This window comes from Pezoporus flaviventris, unplaced genomic scaffold (genome assembly GCF_033815535.1).
Source record: "Pezoporus flaviventris isolate CSIRO_AGI_PZ_B2104156 unplaced genomic scaffold, CSIRO_AGI_Pfla_v1 ptg000069l, whole genome shotgun sequence".
Lineage (NCBI taxonomy): Eukaryota > Metazoa > Chordata > Aves > Psittaciformes > Psittacidae > Pezoporus > Pezoporus flaviventris.
The window spans coordinates 888,381-909,333 of NW_026892617.1; the positions used below are offsets into that span (position 1 = coordinate 888,381).

At 57.9% G+C, this 20,953-nt stretch overlaps 1 protein-coding gene across 2 annotated transcripts; it reads right to left on the reverse strand.

Annotated features, from left to right (window-relative positions):
* Nucleotides 1-376: 376 nt before the first annotated feature.
* Nucleotides 377-19,005, reverse strand: PRELP (proline and arginine rich end leucine rich repeat protein). 2 transcript variants are annotated; one of them, XM_061471858.1, is made up of 3 exons: nucleotides 18,621-19,005; nucleotides 2,357-3,308; nucleotides 377-693 (listed from the first exon to the last, which is right to left on the reverse strand). In XM_061471858.1, exons 2-3 carry the CDS (start codon nucleotides 3,291-3,293, stop codon nucleotides 515-517), a joined length of 1,116 nt encoding a protein of 371 aa, XP_061327842.1. In that variant the 5' UTR covers nucleotides 3,294-3,308; nucleotides 18,621-19,005; the 3' UTR covers nucleotides 377-514. The 2 variants fall into 2 exon arrangements, with proteins under 2 accessions (XP_061327842.1, XP_061327843.1); XM_061471859.1 differs by lacking the exon at nucleotides 18,621-19,005 and adding an exon at nucleotides 8,925-9,234.
* Between the last annotated feature and the right edge of the window lie 1,948 nt (nucleotides 19,006-20,953).

The window sequence follows — 20,953 nt, forward strand, 5'->3', positions numbered from 1 at the left end:
AGGCATCCCTGCTCCACCTCCATCACTCCCGAGGAACATCACAGGCTCTCTGTATGCATCCCGGAGGGATGGTGCAGGGTCCTGGAGTGAAGTGGTCCCTGGGCTTCCCCATCAGCTCCATCCAGAGATGCTTTTGGCTTGGGCTGAATGCAATCTCCTAAAACCCTGCTGGGTAGAAGAGGAGAGGCAGAGCCAGCCTCAGGGCTGGCCTGGGGGAGGGCAGAGAAGGCAGAGCCCACAAGCAGGGAGCTGGGGTGAGCGTGACAGCCACCCTGGGCTGATGCTGTGACCTGGGGTGGCTGCTTGACACGGTGCTGTCCCTCACACTGTGGTCCCCAAGGATGCACAAGCCACGCGTGCACTGCAGGGGGGAAAGAGGGGAAAGGAGGAGGGATGGAGGAGGGATGTGAGCAGAAGGAGAGGGAGGCAAAGAGGGTCCCACGTCTCAGACATGGATGTGGGTTCAGTCTCTGTGCAAAGCCAAGTCCTGGGAGAGCCGCGCTGCCGGGCAGGGCTAGAACACCACGGACTGCAGGAGGCGGAAGCACATCATCAGGTCCAAGGGGATGGGGGGCTTCAGGAGGTTCCCGTCCAGGCGCAGGTACCGGAGCCGGGGCACACTGTCCAGGTCGGAGGGGGAGAAGTCCTGGATGGACATCAGCGAGGTGGGGCAGATCTGCGTCCCATTGATTTCTGCAGGGAGGAGAGGAAAAGCGGGATGCGGGTTAGAGGAAAGGGAAGGCAGAGAGGGATGCTTGAGGCTTGAGTCCCCCCTCCCTGCCTGCCTGTTGAACCCCAAAATGGGGTTGCTTTGCTACCAGGGGGGGGGGGGGGGGGGGATTCCCAGCCTGTTCCAGAAAACAGCACAGCTCCAGCGAGAGGAAAATCCCGCTTTTGATCAGAAACGAAGTAGGTCACATTCAGCCGCAGCACGGTGATGGGTACGGTGTCATTTGAGAGGAAGAAGGCGTCATTCCAAACATGAAACCTGCCGAGCAGCCCTAAGCCCTCAACAAAACATCAAGGAACCGTGCTCCAGCACCATTAGATAACACCAGCAACCAGCTCGTTGCTTGCTTCTGGATTTCCACGTGCTTCTCCTCACCCCAGGGTCTGCAGGATGGAAAATAAACCCAGCTCCAGGCACTGAAACCTTACAAAAGCTGGATAAAATAGGCAAAGGCAAAGCTGGGACACGATGGGCACAGCCACGCAGGCTCCTCTCCATGGGCAGCCCCAGCAGGACCAGCAGCAATCACCACCTTCACCCCAGGGTTCCCCTTGGCTCCAGTTTGGTGTTGGTTAAACACAATGCAGATTAACAGCGTTTGGACCACACATTCATCATTGGTTCACTATTCCCTGGGAGCAGCGATCTCCTGAGAGTAGGGACATGGCTTTGGGAGGGTTTTTTCCCCCCTCTCTGGCATCACATCCCACAGCGCTCTCAGTGGGTGCCTGCTCAGAGCAGTTTCCTTGCTTGTCCCTTGCTGGCCGACGTTCAGCTGGAGCTGCGCTGTGGCTGCACAGCCCCTCTTTGGCAGCAGGATGCTTTGCATCCACACACCATCACTACACAATAAACACAGCGGCACCGGTGGGGACCAGCATCCTGCCAGCAATGCCCTGAGCGGGTCCTGCAGCCCCCGTACACCCCTCACAGCCAGAAAGGGCAGAGCCCAGCAGGCTTTTCCTGGTGCACACAGAGGGTTTCTGGCAGGAGCAGCACATTCCTGCTTCCCCACGGATAGCACAGCGGGCTGCCGGACCTCGCATAGCAGGGACATCTGGGGTGGCCGGGAATGGGGTTCTGCCTTCTCCTCCGTCGTACGAGCTCTGTTTACACGTTTCACAGGCCAGCACTTCTCGCATCAAACTGCGGCGCCGGCTGCTTTGCCAAGGCAACCTCCATCCCTGCCTTGTTCTCCCTGTTCCTTCCTCCGTGAGGCTGAGCTCGAGAGCGGAGCTAGGTTATTTCTAACCATCTTGACTGCGTGTTTTGGCATCTGCTCTTAAAATATGTGCACAGAGGCTCCTTTCTCAATATCCCTATTTCTGAGCCCTGCTGGGGAAGCAACTGTTCAAATGGGGAAATGGCCCCAGAGAACTGCCCATGACAACGAGCAAGAAAAGCCCTTCGAGAACCAGGGGGAATTGAGCTCCGCTCCTCAGCTACCACCCCAAACCTCAGCCCCGCGCAAATCCATCCTCCTTTGGGCCTCATTCACCTACAAAGAGCTCCCAGCTCATCCCATCACTACGTCCCCCTTTAAAGGGTTCGCAACCCAGCGGGTGGAAAACGCCACCGAGCCCCCATCCTCAATCCCATCTGTTCCCCCCAGGCAGCACAACTCACTGTCGATGGAGTTGTTGTTCAGGTAGAGGTGCTCCAGCTTGGGGCTGATGAAAGGGACGTTGGTGAGCTTGTTGTGGGCCAAGTGCAACACCAGCAGGTTGGTGAGGTTGAAGGAGTTCTTGGGGAGCCCCTTGTCGGAGATCTGGTTGTAGTTGAGCCGGATGAATGCCAGGTTGGGGAACTCCTTGAAGTAGTCACTGGGGATGTCCTCGATGTTGTTCCTGTCCAGGAAGAGCTGGTGGATGGCACTGGGAACCCCGGGAGGCATTTTCCTCAGGATGTTGTGGGCAAGGTTGAGTTGCATGAGGTTCTTGAGTCCTTTGAAGGTGTTCTTGTTGAAGACCCCATCGCTTAGCTTGTTGTGGTGCAGATCCAAGAGCACCAGGTTCTCCAGCTTGTTGAAGACCCCAGCAGGGATCTTGGAGATCTGGTTCCTGCTCAGACGCAGCTGCTCCAGGTTGGGCGGCAGGAAAGCAGGCACCTCCTTGAGCTGGTTCTTCTCCATGTAGAGGAAGATGAGGTTTTCCAGCTTCTCCAGCACCCGCCTGTCCACCTTCCGGATGCGATTGTTGTCCAGGTTGACCCATTTCAGCCCCGTGGCATTCCTGAAGGACTCCTCTGGGAGGTCGTCGATGAAGTTGTTCTGGAGGTAGAGGTAATGGATGCGGGGCGGGATGATGGGGACCTTGCGCAGGTTGCGGCTGTCGCAGTACAGGGCAGAGGGGAAGTCCGGGGGGCAGTAGCATTCCCGGGGGCAGTCAGGGAAGATGGAAGGGGGTCCCGGGGGCAGCGGTGGGGGCAGCTCTGTGGGCTCCACGGGCTCAACAAACTCGGGGGGCGGGCGGGTGGGTTTCCGGGGGGGTTTCCTCCGCTGCCCGCTCACCTCCGAGACCAGCACAAGAACAAGTGGGAGAAGCAATCTGAAGGCCACCTTCATGGTCCAGATGTTTCCCTGAGGGAGGCAGCGCAAAGAGATGGGTTAGGAAGCGCCGCGTTCGGGTACCGCATCACCTCCCATCCCTGTTATTTTTCCTCTCCTTCCCCTTGGAAGCTCTCTTCAAATCCAAATCAAAGCTGGATTTGAAGACCCTCAAGCCTGAGTCACTGAGATCCCCTCTCTCTGGCTCAGCCTTTTGCCATGGGAGTGTGTGTGGGGAGTTGTTTCCTTTGGTTTGGGGCTTCTTTTCACCCCCTCAGGAACGCCACCACCTTGACTCTCCCCAAAGGATGGAGCTCCCCTTCAGAGACCTTGATGGATTAGGTTTAATTTGCACTTGAGCCAAAGAGAAATCAACGATTCAGTAGCAAATTGGCTGAGCAGCAGCATCAGGAGGCCAGCAGCAGTTAGTGGGACAGAGAGATGGATGGTCCTGTGCTGCAGGGATGAGGCTTTAACGCAAGACAGCCCATTTCCAAGGCCGAGTGATAAAAAAGGGCATTTGTAAGATTACACATGGGCAATATGGAAGGTGTTCTCTGCTGCCCAGATAACCCACTCATCACCGCTGCAGGGTGCTGGGCTGGTTGTCTGTGGAGAGCCCCAGTGGAAGCAGGAGATGTGAAGGGATGAGGTAAGGTCCCTGCTTGCCCCAAGGCAGAGAGTTTCCATCCCTCCCTCTTCTTGGGTCGTTATCAAGCCTGTTAAGGCTTGATCCCATTTCCATCCTCCCTGCTGCAGGCTGGCACAGCGGCGATGGTCCTTGCAAGACTTGCTAGCAGCTGATGCCTGGCAGGATGGAGGGATCCAGCCTGTTGCAGACAAGCTCCCCATAAAGCCCCGAGCACAGAAGGTGCTTTGGATGCTCCTACACTTGCAGGGCTGTGGCTTCCTGGGCAGACACCTCGGGGTGCTCGCCAGGCTTCTGTCACCCCAGCAGGAACAGAGCCAAGCTGGATGCACAGCGAGGCAGATGGAGGAGCTCAGCAGAGGCAGGGTGGGAAAGAGAATCAAGTGAGATGAGACAGGGAGGAAGATGAGGAGACTCAGAGGAAGATGGGGAACAGTTGTCCCAGGAGATGTTCCCTGGGGCAACAGCATCTGCTGTGGGAACCGGTGCTGCTGGGACCAGAGCATGGGGCAGAAATGATGCTGATGATGGAGGGAAATCAGGCTTTATCTGCTCAGCACTCTCGCTGCGCCAGCACAGAGTGGAGCCCAGGGCCAGGGGCATCACACCATGGCCCCACTCATCCCAGCACAGCCCAGTGTGAGCAGAAAACACAGGGCTGAGCCAGGCCCATAGCTTTTGCCTTTGGGCAGCAGCAGGGAAATGCTCCCAGCCCTCATCTGAGCAGCAAACAGCACAGCCCAGCGCTGCTGGGGCAGCCACACCAACCCCTTTTGCTCACAGCTTCCCATGGGGAGACAGGGTCCCCATCCCACCCAGCAATGCCCTTAGGACCCTTAAATGGGTCACTTCCCAGGGCTGGGCCGGCCCGGCTCCCTTTGAAGCCATCCCATTGCATTCCTGGGGCTCCAAGTAATTAACTTGCTCCAAGCAAAGATCCTGTTCTCGCCCCCTCCCACTTCCAGCCCCAGGCCGTTACTTTCCTTTTTGTCTCGCCCGCTCCCATCTGGCTCTGTTTAACCCTACGAGCCTCACGCCGGCTGTTTTCAATCAGGGCTCTGGCATCTCGCAGGGGGAAGGGAGGAACAAGGGGAGAGCAGCGGGGCCCGATCGCTGCCAGACCTCCCCATCGGGATGTACGTGCGGCTCCTGCGCTGCGAGCGCCCCGGGGCTGCAGAGAACGGGCGGGTCCGGACCGGGAGCTGCCGTACGTGCGGTTCCCCCCCTGGCCCCGCAGCATCCCGCTCCTTCCCTGCTCTCCCCCCCGCCCCGCGCCTTATCCCAGGCCTCTCCATGGGATTCTTGCCTCGGCTCCAAAACTCGGACCTGGGTTTGAACACCCGCAGCGGGCTGAGGTCTGTGTTTGGCCCGTTGCAGACGGGAGGAGGCAGATGGGATGTGGTATTCCAGCTGCAATCCAGGCGCTTGGCTCCCTCCACTCGCAGGCCAGTGCTCAGCTCGGGCCGCCCCATGCAATGACACCGGGAGGGCAGAGTTGTCACAGCCCGCTGGTTATCTCAAGCCCTTCCAGGAGCGACCTGGTCCCACAGCAGCCTGCACCATCCCCTCCACACGCTGCAGATGCTCAGCACACAGCAGAGGCTCAGGGAGCCAGAGCTCAGGCTGGAGAGAGGCAGCATCGTGTGGCATTTGCCAGCCCACGAGTACAGTGTCAGGAGGCAGATGCAGCCCCTTCTATCCATTGTGAAACCTCCAATCTCCATCCCCATGGGGACAAACACATCCCTGTGCCCATGACCACGACCATCTCCCCTCTCCCTTCCTTGCCCATGGGAGCTCTGCCTCCCATGCTCCAGCCTGCTTGGGAAAGCGGGACCCACTTCCAAGCAAACTGCAGGAAAGCAGCTCACAGCCAGCGGTCCCCACAAGCAGAAAACAGGGATAACAACAAGCCTGAGGCCCAAACAAGCTTTACAGTTGTCTCCAGCACACTGGAAGGTTCAAAGCTGGACCCGACGCAGTCAGCAGCCTGTTCTCCATCCAGTTCCATGCAGTTGAATTTACTGGCATGAACGCAAGAAGCCAGATTTCCAAACCCCACACCCTGATCCTGCAGGAATGCCGGCTCTGCAAAGGTCTCCCCTCGACCTTTCCCACCACTCCCTGATGGACAGGGCAGCTCAGATCCCAAGTGCCCACAAGGAATCCATGAAACTGGAATAAAGTTAAACCATGAAGCAATGAATGCGGTCAGGAAACCAGCTGCCGGGTGTGGAGAAAAGGCTGGATTCATGGATAAAAATGGTTCTGACACCTCCCGAGCTGCGGGCTGGCTCGGCTGCGAGACCAAGGCACCCAACAGATGCCAGCCCAGGTTTTTTTTCCCCAGGAAGAGGCAGCTGCTCCCTCATTCATCCCATTACAACTGACAAAACCCCAGCAGAACAGCTGGAAATTCCAGCCCCAAATGCCGCTGGTATTCGCTTCCTGAATAGTTCATTGTCATTGCATCTCCCTGACCCACAGCACCCGCTGTCAGCCCCACAACCCAGCCAAGGGCAGGCAAAACTCCCCCCCCCCCCACCCCACCCCGGGGCAAGAGTGAGCTGTGTAAAGGTCATGGGGGGATTTGTCACAGGCAGAATTCCCAATGCTCTCCCTTGGGTGCCTCCTGCCTTCCCACACCCTCTTGCAGCAGTTGGATGCGCAGGGAGCACCCATGTACCCAGCCCCACTGCTGCAGAGGGAGGGATAAAGGCAGCTATGGGAGGAGAAGGGAAAGCCTTGACGGCTGGACAAGGGACCCTCTCCATCGTGCTGCCCGTACCCCTGCTAGCTCCTTTGATAGGTTTCCCATCCAATTCCCCTCATCCCCGAAGCCCCCCAAGCTGGAAGAATGCCCTCGCCCAGCCTGGGAACCTGCACGATGGGGCACGACAAGGAGGACAAGCTATAGATAACCGAGAGGAACCCGCAAAGCTCCTTCGCTGGCTTCCAACCACCCCAACAGCCTGCTCTTGTAACCGAAACAGGGATCCCGTGGCGCTGGAGAGCTGGGAATGGTGGAAAAGGGTAACTACAGTGCAAGGCTGTCCTCGGAGGGGAGGGCAGACGTGCTGTCACCCAGGCATCCCCCCGGTCCCCGGGGAGCAGAGCCCTGATGCAACAACCCGCTCTTCTCGCCCTTTCCCAGCAAGGATTGGAGCCGGCGGGGCACCAAGCCCCCGCTACAGCCCTTCCTGCAGGGATAGCGCCGTGTCCATGCAGGGGATGGGCGTCTCAGGACAGCAGCTCGGGCTCTCAGGCAACGCTTTTGGGCTCGGCTCCTGCATCCCACCGCACCGCAGCACCGCAGTCCCCAGGCTCATTGCATCCACTGCTCCCTCCAGCACCCTCCTCCCGCAACAGGGTCCGTGGGAAGGCAGCCCTGGCAGAGAGCGCCTTTCTGCTGCCTTCTCCGTGTCAGCAATTCCTCCCTCCTCCTCCTTTGCTGCATGTCCCAACACTTCCCAGGGCTGCTCCCGGCTCAGCCTGCCCACAGAGCTCTCTGCCACACGCATTGGAGCTGGATGGACACACGCAGGAGGAAACCATGGCAGAAGACGTTGAAGTGATCACAGCCCGGCCCCACACACATCCCACGGCGGATTCCTCGCCTTGGTCCCCCCAGGCATCGCTTCCTCCGAGGGTGGGAAACTGCTCTGATGCCTTATCAGCTGCTGCCGCTGCCTCATCCCTCCCCTCCAGCCTCTTCCTAGGGCAGAGGAAACCTCCTACGGAGTCTTCCCAAGGGAAAGCACCCAGCCCCTCGTTCCTGCATCCCCAGGGCAGCTCCGGGTGCATCCCAGGAAGCAGCTTGCGGGATGCCGCCAGCCGCACACCACATAAGGCAGGGCCCGCGATCCCAGGAACGCTTCCAAGCCCTCATGTGCGACGTGCTTTGCCTTCAGCTGCCAAGGGGATGGATGGAGTTCCACTTTCTGCCCTGGAGATGCTTTTCCTTAAAGCTCTCAAACAGGGATGAGGCTTTTCCATGCAACAAAAGGCTTTCCCCACGACTTCAGCCAACATCAGTGCCCTGGTGCTTCCTCCCATCAGCTCCTGCCTGCACCAGCGCACAGACAAAGAGCTCCAAAAGGAGACCCTCATGGAGGGAAAGAGCTGGCTCCAATCTCTATGACCGAGGCAGAAAAAGTGGTGTCCCATCCCTATGGGATCCGGGCACAGCTCTGCCTGCCGGGCAGGAGAGCAGGGCTTCAGCACCTACATGTAGGGCAGAACACCAGCTCCTTGGGAAGTGAAGCATGGAGGTGCTGCTCGGCTGCTCTCCCCCACCTTGCTCTCAAAGCAATGTGATGCTGGTTCCATCCGCAGGGCAGGGAATCTCCCTGCTCCCCACATGGAGAGAGGGGCTGCATGAAGCCCCCATCCCTTGGGACCAGGATCCCCATACCCCGCAGCTTGGCTGTGGGATGCCAAGCTCAGCTCAGTGACCCCACATTGGGGGTTCCCGGCTCTGGAGGTGTCTGCTCCCCTCCCAGCCTCACCGCCCATATCCTGGGTCCCAGGTCTGTCCTGGGCATGGCTGGGGCTCTGCAGCTCCCAGGTCCCCAGCTCTGCATCCCAGAGCAGTGTGGGGTGGTGAGCATGAGAGCCCAGGTCAATGTGGGATTGGGGGACACGGGGGGGTCCTCGCTTGCCCTCACAGAAAGCCCCTGGCAGTAGTTCCAATGCTCTCTCACCCAGGACTTTGTGCATCCCCGAGTTCCTTCCTCCAGCACCCATCCTGCCCCATGCCGAGAGGAACTCTTGCAACATGAGCAAAGAGAAGGAACAAAGACTCCCGTTCCAACAAAGAACAGGGAAAAAAAAAAACCCAAGAAGAGAGGGGGAAAGAGAAAGGAGCAGATGCTGCTTCCCAGGTAAAGGAGGCTGGAGAGGGGCAGGAGCATCATGGACCAGTGCAGTGTCCTGGGATGGAGGGTCAGGCAAGATGAGAAGAGCCGGGGGTGGGGGGGGATCACCTGCGCACAGCTTACCTGTGTGCACCTCTCCCTCCTCCTGCCTCCTATTAATCCCCAAGACAAGTTCCTCTCTGGCCGTCTCCCTCCTCCTCCTCCTCCTCCTCCTCTCGCCTCCGCGGCTCCGCCACGAGCGGTCCCGGGTCGGCCGCGGGTTTTGTTGCCGGGATGGGTGGGTGGGAGGCGGGAGCCGGAGGAGGGCCGGGGCCGGGGCCGGGGCCCGACGACAACAAACGCGTCTTTCTCTGGCACCGGGCGCCGCGCACACACGCGGCCGGGCTGCGGCTCAACAGCCCCTTCTGCTGCGGAGGCTGCTCCAGGCCGTGTTTCAAAACAGCGCTGGTTAAATGAGGGTAATGAGGGAGCCCTTCCCCTTCCCACGGCCCCCGTTTGCCAGGAGCGCGGGGTCTGGGAGGGAGCTTGCCAGCAACGGGGATGGGATGGGATGGGGGCTGCTTGTGTGGTCCCCAGGGATCAAGCAGCCCGGTCCCCGCTGGCACAGGGACATCCCGCTGCCTCCCAACCCCTGCTGAAGGGAGCCCACCCCATGCTGGGTCTCTGCTCCTGCTGCCTGGATGAGATTTAAGGCAAATCCCAATGAGCTTCATAAGGAGCAGGGAGGTGGTGGTGCTGGACCACGGGCTTTGCATGGAGCCCCAGGCAGGTCGTGGGCTGGAAACCTGCCTCGCACCAAGAGGATGCAGCTGAGGGACCCCCAGGTGTCTGCTCTGTGGGTGCTCAAGGGGACATTTCAGCTCCGAGGAGCTCAGGGGCAGCCTGGGACCTGCTGCATGCAGACACATCCCAGGGGCACAGCATCCTTACCTGTGGGATTCAGGGGTTCATCTCCCTCCCTATGGAGCCATCTTTTATCCAGCCAAGCTGGTCTGCATTAGGGCCAGCAAACCTGAGCTGCTTTGGCTCATTGAAAGCCCAGTCCAAAGCCTGCCCAAGGAGGGTCCAATCCTGCACTTCCACACTTGGCTGAAAGCAGCAGGGTTCAAAGAGCCCAAATCAGCCTCTCCCAAAGTTCCCACTCGCTGAGCTCCCCACAGCCCATCAGTATATCTGTTCCTAGCAGCAGTGCCATTCCTCTTACCCCCAGACTGGGGTATTGAGTGCGGGTCCAAGGGCAGAGCCCTCACCTTGCAGAGATGCCTAGAGCCCAGCAGGTATCTTGAGTGCAAGCCAGGAAAAGGAACAGAGAAACCACATCGGTATTTCACATCGTTTAAACAAAGGGTCGGGATGGAGACATGTGTTTGCCAGCTGGAGAAGGATCAGAATCAATAGGGAAAGGATATGCTGGGTGGAGACTGATGCCAGCTGCTTTCAAAGCTCGTCAGAAGTCCCCAGATCCATGGGGATGCTTCATGGCTTGGAGTTTCTTTCCTGCTACCCAACAGACACTCACAGAGGGGAAACTGAGGCACTGAATGGGGCAATTGCTTGCACAGAAACCACCCTGTGATGCCAGGCATGGAAAGGTTTCATTCCTTAGACCTTATCCACTGTGCTACCCAACCTGAGACGCTGCTAACACAGCTCCTGGGGCTGGGGAGCACTAGAACCATCAGCAAACCTGGTGCTTACACAGTTTGCTCCCAGCCAAAGGACTTGGTTTGTTGAATTTGCTTCCTGCAGGAATTTCTTTCCACGTCCAAGTTGCGAATCCACCTTCAAAGACATCCTTTGAGATGCTGAAGACACAACAGGCTGCAGCCTCAAACGTGGCAATGGGCACAGTGAGCTCGGTTTATTCTGTGTCTGGAGCAAATCTGGCCCTGCTCTTGTATAGAAGGGGGTGATGGAGCGTGGCCACAGAGCAAACCTGCGCTCACAGCGTTGCTGGCACGGAGAGATCCCAGTCTCAGTGCCCCTGCAGCATCCCACTCAGCCCTGGTCCCCCTGATGCCCTATCCCTTTGGTTTATCCCCTTTCCCAGCCACGGCCTGTTTGTCCTGCAGAGGATTGTAACAGAAATACCTCTTTGGTCTGGCGGAGGTAGGAGAGGAAATGTTTGAGCATGGAAGTACTGGGAGACGGAGCCAGGGCTGCAGGAACAGCTCGTCTCGACCAAGGGCAACACAAGGGACAGCACCAGGCGGGTAAACAGGGAGGAATGCGGTCCCAAGGAGCCCAGAGGCTGCATCCCACCAGCCCATGGGGCACAGCGAGGGTTCAGCACCCAGCCGTGCCCCATTGGCTCCTGCAGGGAGCCCACAGCAGCATTGCAGACACCCCAGATGAGGAAACAAGAGGCAGCAGAGGGAGGATGTGAGAAAAAAAAAAACCCAAAACCATTATAACCAGTGCCTCTGTTGTGTCCAGCTGGGAAATGGTAGATGCAGGGAGCACCCTCATCCATCATTATCCATCCCCCCCATGCACCACTCCATAGCGCTCACGCAGGCACATCAGGCACACTTAAACCAGCAGCCCCTTCCTCTGGCAGAAGGTCCCATCCTGAACCTCATCATATCCATTTCCAGCACCTCAGGCTCCTGTAGCAGCTCCATTCCCTCCTGACCAGGGGCAACACCACAGCACACACCAAGAGCCCATGGTCCCAGCCTCAGGGGGCTCAGAAAGAGGAGTTCCACAGAGCAAAGCAGCTCAGAGGCTCAAACACAGGCAAGGGCTGTGCTCAGACCAGCCTGCTCCCCACACCACAGCAACAGCAGCTTCATGTTTATTTGGCCAGAGGGAGATGCTTGCTCTTTACGTTATCCCAGCATCGGCCACGCTGGCCCAAGCGGAGCCTCCGCTGTGCTCAGTGCTGTCCAAACACACTTGATTTATGGCACAGCAGCTTTGCTATTTCCTAAGGGCCAGATCTTAAAAGTCCCTTTGGAGAGCTAAAAAATTGCATTGCAGAAAGGAGGGGAGGGCAAAAAGCAGCAGGAAACCCAAGATGTCCCCGCGGCCGCTCAGTCTGAGTGGGTATAATGTCAAACCCCAGGCAGCAAAGCCTCACGAGCCGGCCGTGCTCTCCATCAGCAACCACCGCTGCCATGGGAAGGGGATGAGGGGAGTCCATGGGTCCCCCCCAAAACCAGTGGTTTGGGATGGCCCCATTCCCAGCGGGATGGCGGTGGGAGGATGCCGCGTGCCTTCTCCTGTTGTTATTTGGGGTTGGGTGACCACCGACCTGGAAAGTTAAACTCAGCTTATCCCAAAGCTCTCTGGGAGCACGTCACCAGGAGCCTGGGAGAAACACTTGGCTCCAAGTAAAGCTCTGGAGTGGGAAGTGAGCGAAGGGGAAAAGTATGTTGCTTTGTAATGCATGGATCCTGCTCTCCTGTTGCTGGGATGCTGCACGATGTGCTTTATCCCCCCCTCCAGCTGCAGATGGGGCAAGGGCAGGAAATGCTCCAGGCCTTTGTTTCCATCGCCAGCAAACATCTGGAAACACCTTGGGAAGATGCTGCATGAGCCTGGCTGATGAGGGGACACGGGGAAGGTGCTTGAACGAAGCAACCCTAAGCCAAAGCACTCCAGAGGGATGAAGGTGAGCAGGTTCAAGCTCCATGGTTGGCTGGGGAGGGCATTTGTGTCACTGCTGTCACCCCAGCACACATCAAGGGGAGGGATACAAGAGGAGGTTGTGGCCTGCATCCCTTCCATGTTCTTCCCTTCTCCCCAGGCATCACACGGCCTCTCCATCCATCCCTGAGCATCTCGCACTGCTTGAACCGGGGACCAGGACATGCGGCTTCCCCAGCACAGATGGACAGAGGCAGAGCCAGGCTGGAAGGAACAAGCTGCATTCAATCCCGAGCAGGAAAAGCAGACAAAAAGGCAGCTGACCCCTGCCCCAGAGGAAAAACAACAACAAGTGGAGCCTGTTCAGAGCAGAGCCGCTGCTCTGGTCATTAAACCTATGGGCAAACATCCCCTGGAGAAGAGCCTCGGGCAGCGGGTGCCCGAGCATCACAGCAGCCAGGGCAGGGTTAGGGAATGGAAAAGGTTGGGAGCTCCTCACCCTCGCTGGCTCCTGGTGCAGGCACAAACCCCATGCACCTCAGCTCCCCCCCCAGCCATCAGCCCCTTGCTGCTCAATGCATGAAGAGCCAAGCAGTGCCATGAGCCTGCATCCCAACGTGTCCCAGTGCCAGGCAGCCAGTGCTGCCCCATCATAGTCTGACCTGAGGATACAAGGAGGGGGGAGAAGCAGGATCCGCATCCCCCATCACCCCAGGCAGAAGGGAGCTCTGTGCTTGCAGGGCTGTGACCCAGCTGCCTCTTCAGTTCAGACAACCCACAGTGCTTCCAGAGCCATGGCACAGTGGGGCTCACACACACACACACACAGAGCAGTCTGCAGCCCGGCCCACCCTGATGGGACCCGCTCCATCACCCCAGGAAAGAAGCCACACTGGAAGCAATGCTCTCCCCCTAGGGAAAGAGTCTGTTCAAGGCAGGCTGAGACTGGACAGACCTCATCACAGGGGTGGGTGAGAGGAGCCTTGGTCCCTGCCGAGTGAAAAGCAAAGTGAAGGAAGGGGTTGAAGCTCCGCAACAGGGACCAGCCCAAAGGTGGGATCGTGGCACACAAGGACCCCACATCCCACATGGGGTGACAGCAGGACAGGCCCTTGTCCCCAGCAGTGGCCACCACTCCACAACCACCAAGCCCCCCACGCCTCCCTGCATCCCTCAGCCCCTTCCTACCCCTCTTCCCACCCCCTGTGCTGGGCTTGTGGCTGCTTTAAGCGCAGGGAGGGGATGCAGCGTGCACCAAACCTCGCATTTCTCAGGGATGAAATCATCCGGCTCATTTCTCCGAGGCACAGAAGTCCAAACCCCCTCTTTCTTTTTTTTTCCCCTTGCAAAGCAGCCGCTTATTAGCTCTTGGCAGCAGGGCCGAGGCTGCCGAGCCCATCAGCTCATGGCCGCATGAACCATGCGGTGCTGCAGGAACCAGGGGCCCCTCCATCCCCTGGGCTCCCCAGCCTTGTGTTGCACCGTGGGGCTGCTCCCTAGGAAGCGATTCCCTCCCGCAGGAATGCTGCTGCCCAGCGGAGGTCACGTCCCATCGGCTGAGCCAAAGCTGCCTCCGCATCCCGCTGCCTCCTTTGCAGGAGGGGAAACTGAGGCACGCGTTTAGGGAGCGGATTTAGGGGCCAGAAGCAGGACCCAGGGACTGCCCCAGCCACATTGCTCCAGCTTGGAATGCAAGGATGCCCTTTCCCTGCTCCGGGTTAGCTCCAGCAGTCTGACCTGTGACCGAACCAGTTCCTATCGGAGCCGGGTTTAGCAGAACATCACATTGAGAATGAAGCACTTCGGAGCAGAGGGAAGGAGATTCCCTGGCTGGTTTCCCCCTCTCCCCAGCACAAAGCAGCAGCAGCACCATTGCCCCATGCCCAGCATGGGCCAGCACCTCCATCACCTTCCAGCCATGGGATGCGGGACTGGGATTGCCTTTGCCACCCCAGCCCAGGGGAGCAGTTTACCCCTGGGGCTAAATGGTGTCAATCTGGGGACTCGCTTTTCACCCAACTCTACCCTTCCCATGGCACTAGGACACCAAGGGTGACCCCCCCTCCATCCTGCCCCACACAGGGATGGGGCTGACAATGTCCTCCAGCCGGCAGTTCACATGGGGAAGAGACCTCGTGTTCCATAGAGCTGATGGAAGGGGAGCAGCGCACCCCATTTGTGCTCTCAGTGATGCTTTGCTTGCTTCTTGCTCTCTCGCAGCACCCTGCAGGGTCCCTGTGCTGGCACCCCGAGCTCTGCAGCTCAGCAGCCGCGCTTCCTTTAGCTTTTAGCTAAAGAGAGGACAGCTTTCCCCTCTCCTCCTCCTTATCCACACAGCACAAGGGGGGACTGCAACCCCCTTCAGACCACGCTGGCACCAGGGATGGGGTAGGACCAAGCTGGGAAGGCTTCCTGCAGCCACAACAGCACTTCAGAGGGTGGAAGGGCTCCTGGTGTCAGCTCCGCAGTGGGAAGAGCTGCCAGTGTTGGTTAACACAAGAACAAGGGGGTGATTCAATGCGACTCCAACAAAGTGCAATGGAAACCACAAAAGCAAGGCTTTGGAGCCAACCCCCCAATTAGCCAGTGGGACCCAGCATCACAAGATGCTGCTCAGGCCAAGGCTTTAGTAGGGGTTTATATAAATACATCATCAAATGCATGAAGGGCTGCCCACACATAGGGGGAACGGGGACATTGGGGTGAGAGAGTCGACAAGGACAAAGCCTTGGGCAATAGGAAAGGCAGAAGGAAAGGAGTCATTGAGCTGCCATGGGCACCCCATTGCCATCCTGGGTGACACGGCTCTGTCACTGCTGCCCAGGGCTCCCTGTGCCCCTTGGGGGGGAAAGCAGAGGGTGGATATGGCTGGTGCCATTGCAGCAGCACCCTGCGCCCATGGCCTCCATCACCTCCTCTGCACTGTCTGGGCAAGCTGCAATGGAAACACCTGAGTCGTGTCTCGTCCTCCCTTGGGTTTGGCCTTCATCCTTGCCTCCTCCTCCTTCCAATCCAGTACTTTTCCTCTCCGAAGGCAGGCGCCAGCCCGATCCTTTCCGCGCATGACATGGACTGCCTCAGGCATCCAACCCTGTGCTCCCTGTGCCGCCACCATGGTCCCCAGTGGGGTGAAGGCACAGCCCCATCCCTCAGGAGCTGCTGCCCCTTGGAGAAGTGCTCCTATTTAGGGTAAAGCAGGTCCATCCTGGCCAAGGCATGGCTGGGGACACCCTGGTTATTGCTCTTTCCTGTATTAACAGTGCTCCTACAGCGAGGTGATACCAACAGTGCATTATCCCATTGGGAACACAACGCTGTCCCTTCAGCCGCGGGGGATACCACCATGAGCTTCCTGTCGCCAGGAAAAGCCCAGCCTGAGGACAGCCACCTCCAAAACCATTCAGCCACAGGCACCAAAAGCACTGGAGATGTCCCAGGCTGAAGAGAGAGCCCTGTGCCTTGGTGTGGGGAGATCAGCATTGAGTGCACTGAGCTGCCCCACACCAGCATCCTCCTCCATGTGTGATGGCGAGGGGAAACCAGAGAGCACCGAGAGCTGGAAGGCCAGGGGATGACGGATGCACAGGCCTGGTGTGGGGAGGGATCTCTGCGGCCCCGTTACGTTACACACGAAGCAGACCTGCCTGTGTTGCTTGGCGCAGCAAACAGGGCTGTCGGAGCCCCAGAGGTGCTCAGAAACTGCTCCAAATATTACAGCCATAAATTCAGCTCATTTCTAACTGCTAAGAGCTGCCAAGGGCTTTGGCTTCATCCATCTCTCCCCAGCCTCTGGGCTAGAGCCCTGCAGGCTCCTGTCCCTCTGCAGCTCCTTATTCACGGACCCTGCCTGCCCCAGGCACCGTTCCTCCATCCCTGCTTCCCCACACCCGGACATCTTCATCCCCATGGCCCTTTGTGGTGTGTTGAGGACACGCTCAGAAGCTGGTCCCTAACCCCTGCTTGCCTCCCTTGCTCTCACCGTGAGAGCAAAACCCCGTCTGCTTTGCCCAGCATCCTTCCTCCTCTGAAAGCAAATGCTCTGTTTTCTTGTCTCAGCCTCTTTCAAGGAATAAAGATCCTATGGAACATAGGTCTTTTCCCTCCCTAAGAGAAACCCGGTGGGTTCTTCCCCCTTTCCTGAGCTGGGTTATTTCATTCTCACACTTGGCCATGCCCAGGCCTGCAGCCCCATCCCTTTCCCTGCAGCAGGATGCACAGTGCTTGCAGGGAAGAGTTAACTCTTCCTCACAGGTCCTACCCGTGGGGCAGATGCTGAGAGCAGGGAAACATCAGAGGAAGCATCAGATTTCCAAGACCATTCCAGAAGCGGCCCTCCAAGGGCTGTATCCTCACACCCCTCTCCCTATAAACACTTCCCTTCCTATAAACCTCTTCCCTCCATGCTGGGGAAGAGCAGGGCTGTGATTAACCCGGGCTCATCTGGAATCATCCAGAGCAGCCTCATCCCCCAGCCCTTCCCTGGCTTCATGGGGCCACTCATCACCCAAATGCTTGAGGCTCTGCTGTGCAAAGAGATGGAGCAGAAACCTCTTCAGCCATTCACAAGGGGAGGTGGGTGCCTCATTTCCCCCTATGGGGTTCAGCATCTCCCATGGAGCAGCACTAGGAGTGCTTCCTTCAGGTCTGGGATGCTGGGGCTCACTGCTTCCATTCCAGGGGCACGAGCTGGGAAAGTGGGAATAGACCCTGGGAAACATCCCTCAGTTCCCTTCCTTCAGCCCCAGCCTTTGCTTTGGAACATGGCAGCAGCTTTGGGAAGGGACAGAGACCCCAGAACACTCCCCCAAGCGCAGGTGAAAACACATCCCTAAAAACAGTCTCCGTTTCCCATCAAGGACTTGAGCGAAGGTAAAAATAGGAGTGAAATATTTTGATTGTATGGAATAAAAATGTTTCCTTCAGCTCCAAGGGAGATTTTTCCAACAGTGCTGTTTTACGGGAAATGGCTTATTTGTGTTTTTGCATTATTTTGGAGTGGAAAAAAAAGGCCGAATATGGGGCCCTTCCAATGAAACTGAAACCCCTGCTCCCATCCGGCTCCAGGCGCTGCTCTCACTCACTCCCTGCTTTTCAACAGAGCTCAACCCAGGCCCAGAAATGGAAAAGGCACCACAGGAGGAGCGGCTCCTGCGGATGGGGTCCCTGCCTCCCCTGGAACAACAGGAGATCTCACAATGGAAGCTGTCCTGCTGCAAATCCCAGCTTGGTTTAAACCAAGTCCAGAAGCCCGATAGCCAGGACTCTCCATCACAGCTCCGCGCTTGTTTCGCTGGGGATGGTTTTGCCCTCTTCCTGCCCCGTGGAGCCGGTCCCATCGTTGCACAAGGCTCAAGATGAACTCTTCCCAAGCCACGATAAGAGTTGGAAGCGAAGGAGATGAAGGGAAACAGCAAATAAATCAAGCTCCTCCTGTATTTTCCACCTAGCTGAGCTCCATTCCTTATCACTCCGTCTCTCCCCACTTGCTCCCAGCCCTTTCCAGCCATTCCCTGGCACAGCTCCATGGGTCCAGCCTTTACAGTTGCCTCCTGCAACTGTGCTGGAATCTGTCTCCCCTCTCTCCTTTCCTGTTTTTCCAGGTGATTTGGGGTGAGAGGGAGCAGAAGCTTCCTGCATCCCTCCAGAACCTGCCCCTCCTGCTCTCGGAATAGGATGCGGATGCCCATCAGCATCTCAGGCTCTGCCCCATCTCCTCTTGCCAGGTTCAAGGAGGGGTGAAGCCCCTTCAGACACTCTCCAACCAAGTAGCTCTGCTCAGCAGCAACCTGGTTCCAATTAATCCCTCAGACAAGAGAACAACCTCGAGCCTGGGAGGGGTTTAACCCCTTCGAGGAGGGAGAGCAAGAGAAGATGGGGCTGTTTGAAGGCTGCATCTGAGTCCTCCATCCCCAGCAGGGATGGGGATGTGGAAAGTGAAGCTAAACCAGGGGGGATTTCTGGAGCTTTATACTGGAATCTGGGAAGGCAGATCCCCCTCTCTTGGTCACCCCTGGACCCAGCTCCCAAGGCTCTGGGGAGTGGGGGGAAAGGGGCAAATAAGGCACCATGTGCAGGATTCTGGAGCTGGCACTGCGCATGGCTGGAAGGGATGGAGCTCATCCCTGCACCTCCATCCTCATCCCTCCACCCCTTCAGTCCTGGGGTCCCCATGCAAGCCCACTGTGCCCCCAAAACCTAGGGAGAGGGGGAACCTGGAGCCTTCCTCACCTCGAAGAGGATGGGGGATGCTTGGCAGCCCCCGGCCACGCTCCCGGAGTGGCGAGGAGCTGGAGCAGCCGTTTCCCCTGCATCCCGGGATCCAGGGGTTAAATCCCCAGGCTGGTGAGTCAGAAAATCTTTGATGCAGCCAGAAGGAGCTGAGTAATTTGTGTATCTGCAGAGGTCACATTGCCTCCTCTCTTCTCATGTCTGTTACTCATGCTGCTCCTGCCCACTCTCCCTCCGCAGCCTGGACTCTGCTTTCAAGCTCACCAGCTCCTTTTACTACTGTTGCTATTCATTATTGGTATTAGAGGAGCCCCTGGCAGTAGCTGCCCATCATAATGCTGGTTCCCACTGTAGGTAGGGTGGGTGCCAGAGCCCTCTCCCTTCTCCTCCAGGGTATCCATCGCTCCCTGCTCTGCAGCTGCAGCTCAGGCCCCAGCAGCATCATCTCTACAGGAGAAACCCACCAGCTCTGGATCTTATTGCCCACAAAGTCACTTAACCCCCGAGCTACTGAGGCAACGCAAGGCAGAGCGGCACAGCCTTAAACATCTCTAGTTTTGAGCCCATCAGCTTGGCTGGGCATCTCCTGCGCTCCCACACACCAAGTGACAACCAGAAATCACAGCAATTCACTGCAACCTCAACCCAGCTACGGTGAACAAGGCACGTCTTAAAGCACAGCATCTCCCAAGGAACAGCTTTAATAATCCCAGGTTGCTCCAAAGCACGAGGGCAGCCAGAAAGACTTCCCTGCGCTTAATCAAATCACTTCATTAGTTGTTTAATAAGCAAGGGAGCTCTGGGAACACCGGGGTTTCACTGCTCTCAAACAGCAGTTTGGAGAAGGAATTTATGGCAGAGCTATTAAGGGCCAATCAATCCACCTTTAATCCTCCCGCAGCCTCTACACCACATAAACCATCCCTGCTCCCACTGCCCTGGGTGACCTTCAGGATGCTTCCCTGGGAGCTGCCTCAAGGGATGGAGATGATCCAGGGACATTGTTTAACCAGCCCCACCGTGGGCAGCATCCCGGCTCCCACAGACCAGCAGCAGCTCAGGGATTCCTGTGCAGGAACCGGGCCCTCTGCAGCACACAGGGAGGAGGAGGAGGGTGGTGGAAAGGGGAACATTGACTAAATTGGGCTGCCCCATCCCTGGCAGTGCTCAAGGCCAGGTTGGACACAGGGGCTTGGAGCAAGCTGCTCTAGTGGAAGGTGGCCCTGCCCGTGGCAGGGGTTGGAGCTGGAGGAGCTTTAAGGTCCTTTGCAGCCCAAACCAGTTTGTGATCTATGATCCCACTGCTCAAACTCCCTTCCCTTCCTATTGCCTTTGCACTTCAGGACAGTTAGAGCCGAGGGACAGTGACCCCTGAGGCACGAGCGAGGTGGCTGGGATGGGAGCCCAGGGATGGCACACCACAGCCTGGGATCGCAATCCCAGCTGGCGCCCATGGGATAAAGCAGCTACAAGAGCCCGAGGCTGCAGCCAGAGCCCCGGGTCAGCTCCATGGGCTCCTGCCAGCCCCTGCTCACCGGTGTCACGGGGAGCTCAGACCCACAGACATTGCCAGAAGCTGGCTGCTGCCTCAGCGAGCGGGGATTAGAGCTGACAGAGCCCCTTCCTAAGGGGGGGACACTTGAGCAGACACCTCCAGAATGCCTTTCCCAGGCCTGCTGCCCCAAAGGGCTCCCAGCATCTGCGATGCGCTGTTCCCTGGTCCCCTCCAGATGGGTTTGCTTTGCTTTTTCCGACTTGGGCCTTTGTGTTTCCTGCAGATTTTTCTAACCTCTCTTGTCCTCTCTGGTATTTGCAAACCCTCCCAGTTCTCCATCCTCAGAGGATTTTGTGCATGTGTTATTTCCTCCCTCATCCCAAGTGCTCCCAAAGCCTGGTAAACACAGCCGGTCCCCGCAGACCACCACCAGACCCACACTCTCAATCTGCTCCAGATTGCAGAGCCCCGCAAGCCCTCAGAGAGGACACAAACATCTCTGCAGTGGAGTCAAGCCCACGAACCCCAAACATCTGCTGGACCCAGCCAAAAACCTCAGGGCAAGACATGGAGCCTCACCTGATGCTGCTCACCATGGGCCAGAGCATCCTCAGCTCCCAGCACAGCACCTTCACAGCGTGGGAAGTGGGGCCTGCACTGGTTTGCCCCCAGTGCCTCTGCAGCTCCTCCGGGCTGGAATCACTCACTGAAGGTGCAAACCTCCCTTGCCCCATCCAGCTCAGGGTATTTGATAACTCCCTGCCTAATGCAATCTCCTGCGCTCAGTAATCACAGCTGCTTCCCACCCCACACCTGGCAAGACCGGAGGCATTGCAGG

Coding starts and splice junctions, on each gene's coding strand:
- PRELP (XM_061471858.1), bottom strand. CDS start 3,293: ATGAAGGTGGCCTTCAGATTGCTTCTCCCACTTGTTCTTGTGCTGGTC. Junction 694..2,356: donor GAACAACAACTCCATCGACA/GTGAGTTGTGCT, acceptor TCCTCCCTGCAG/AAATCAATGGGACGCAGATC.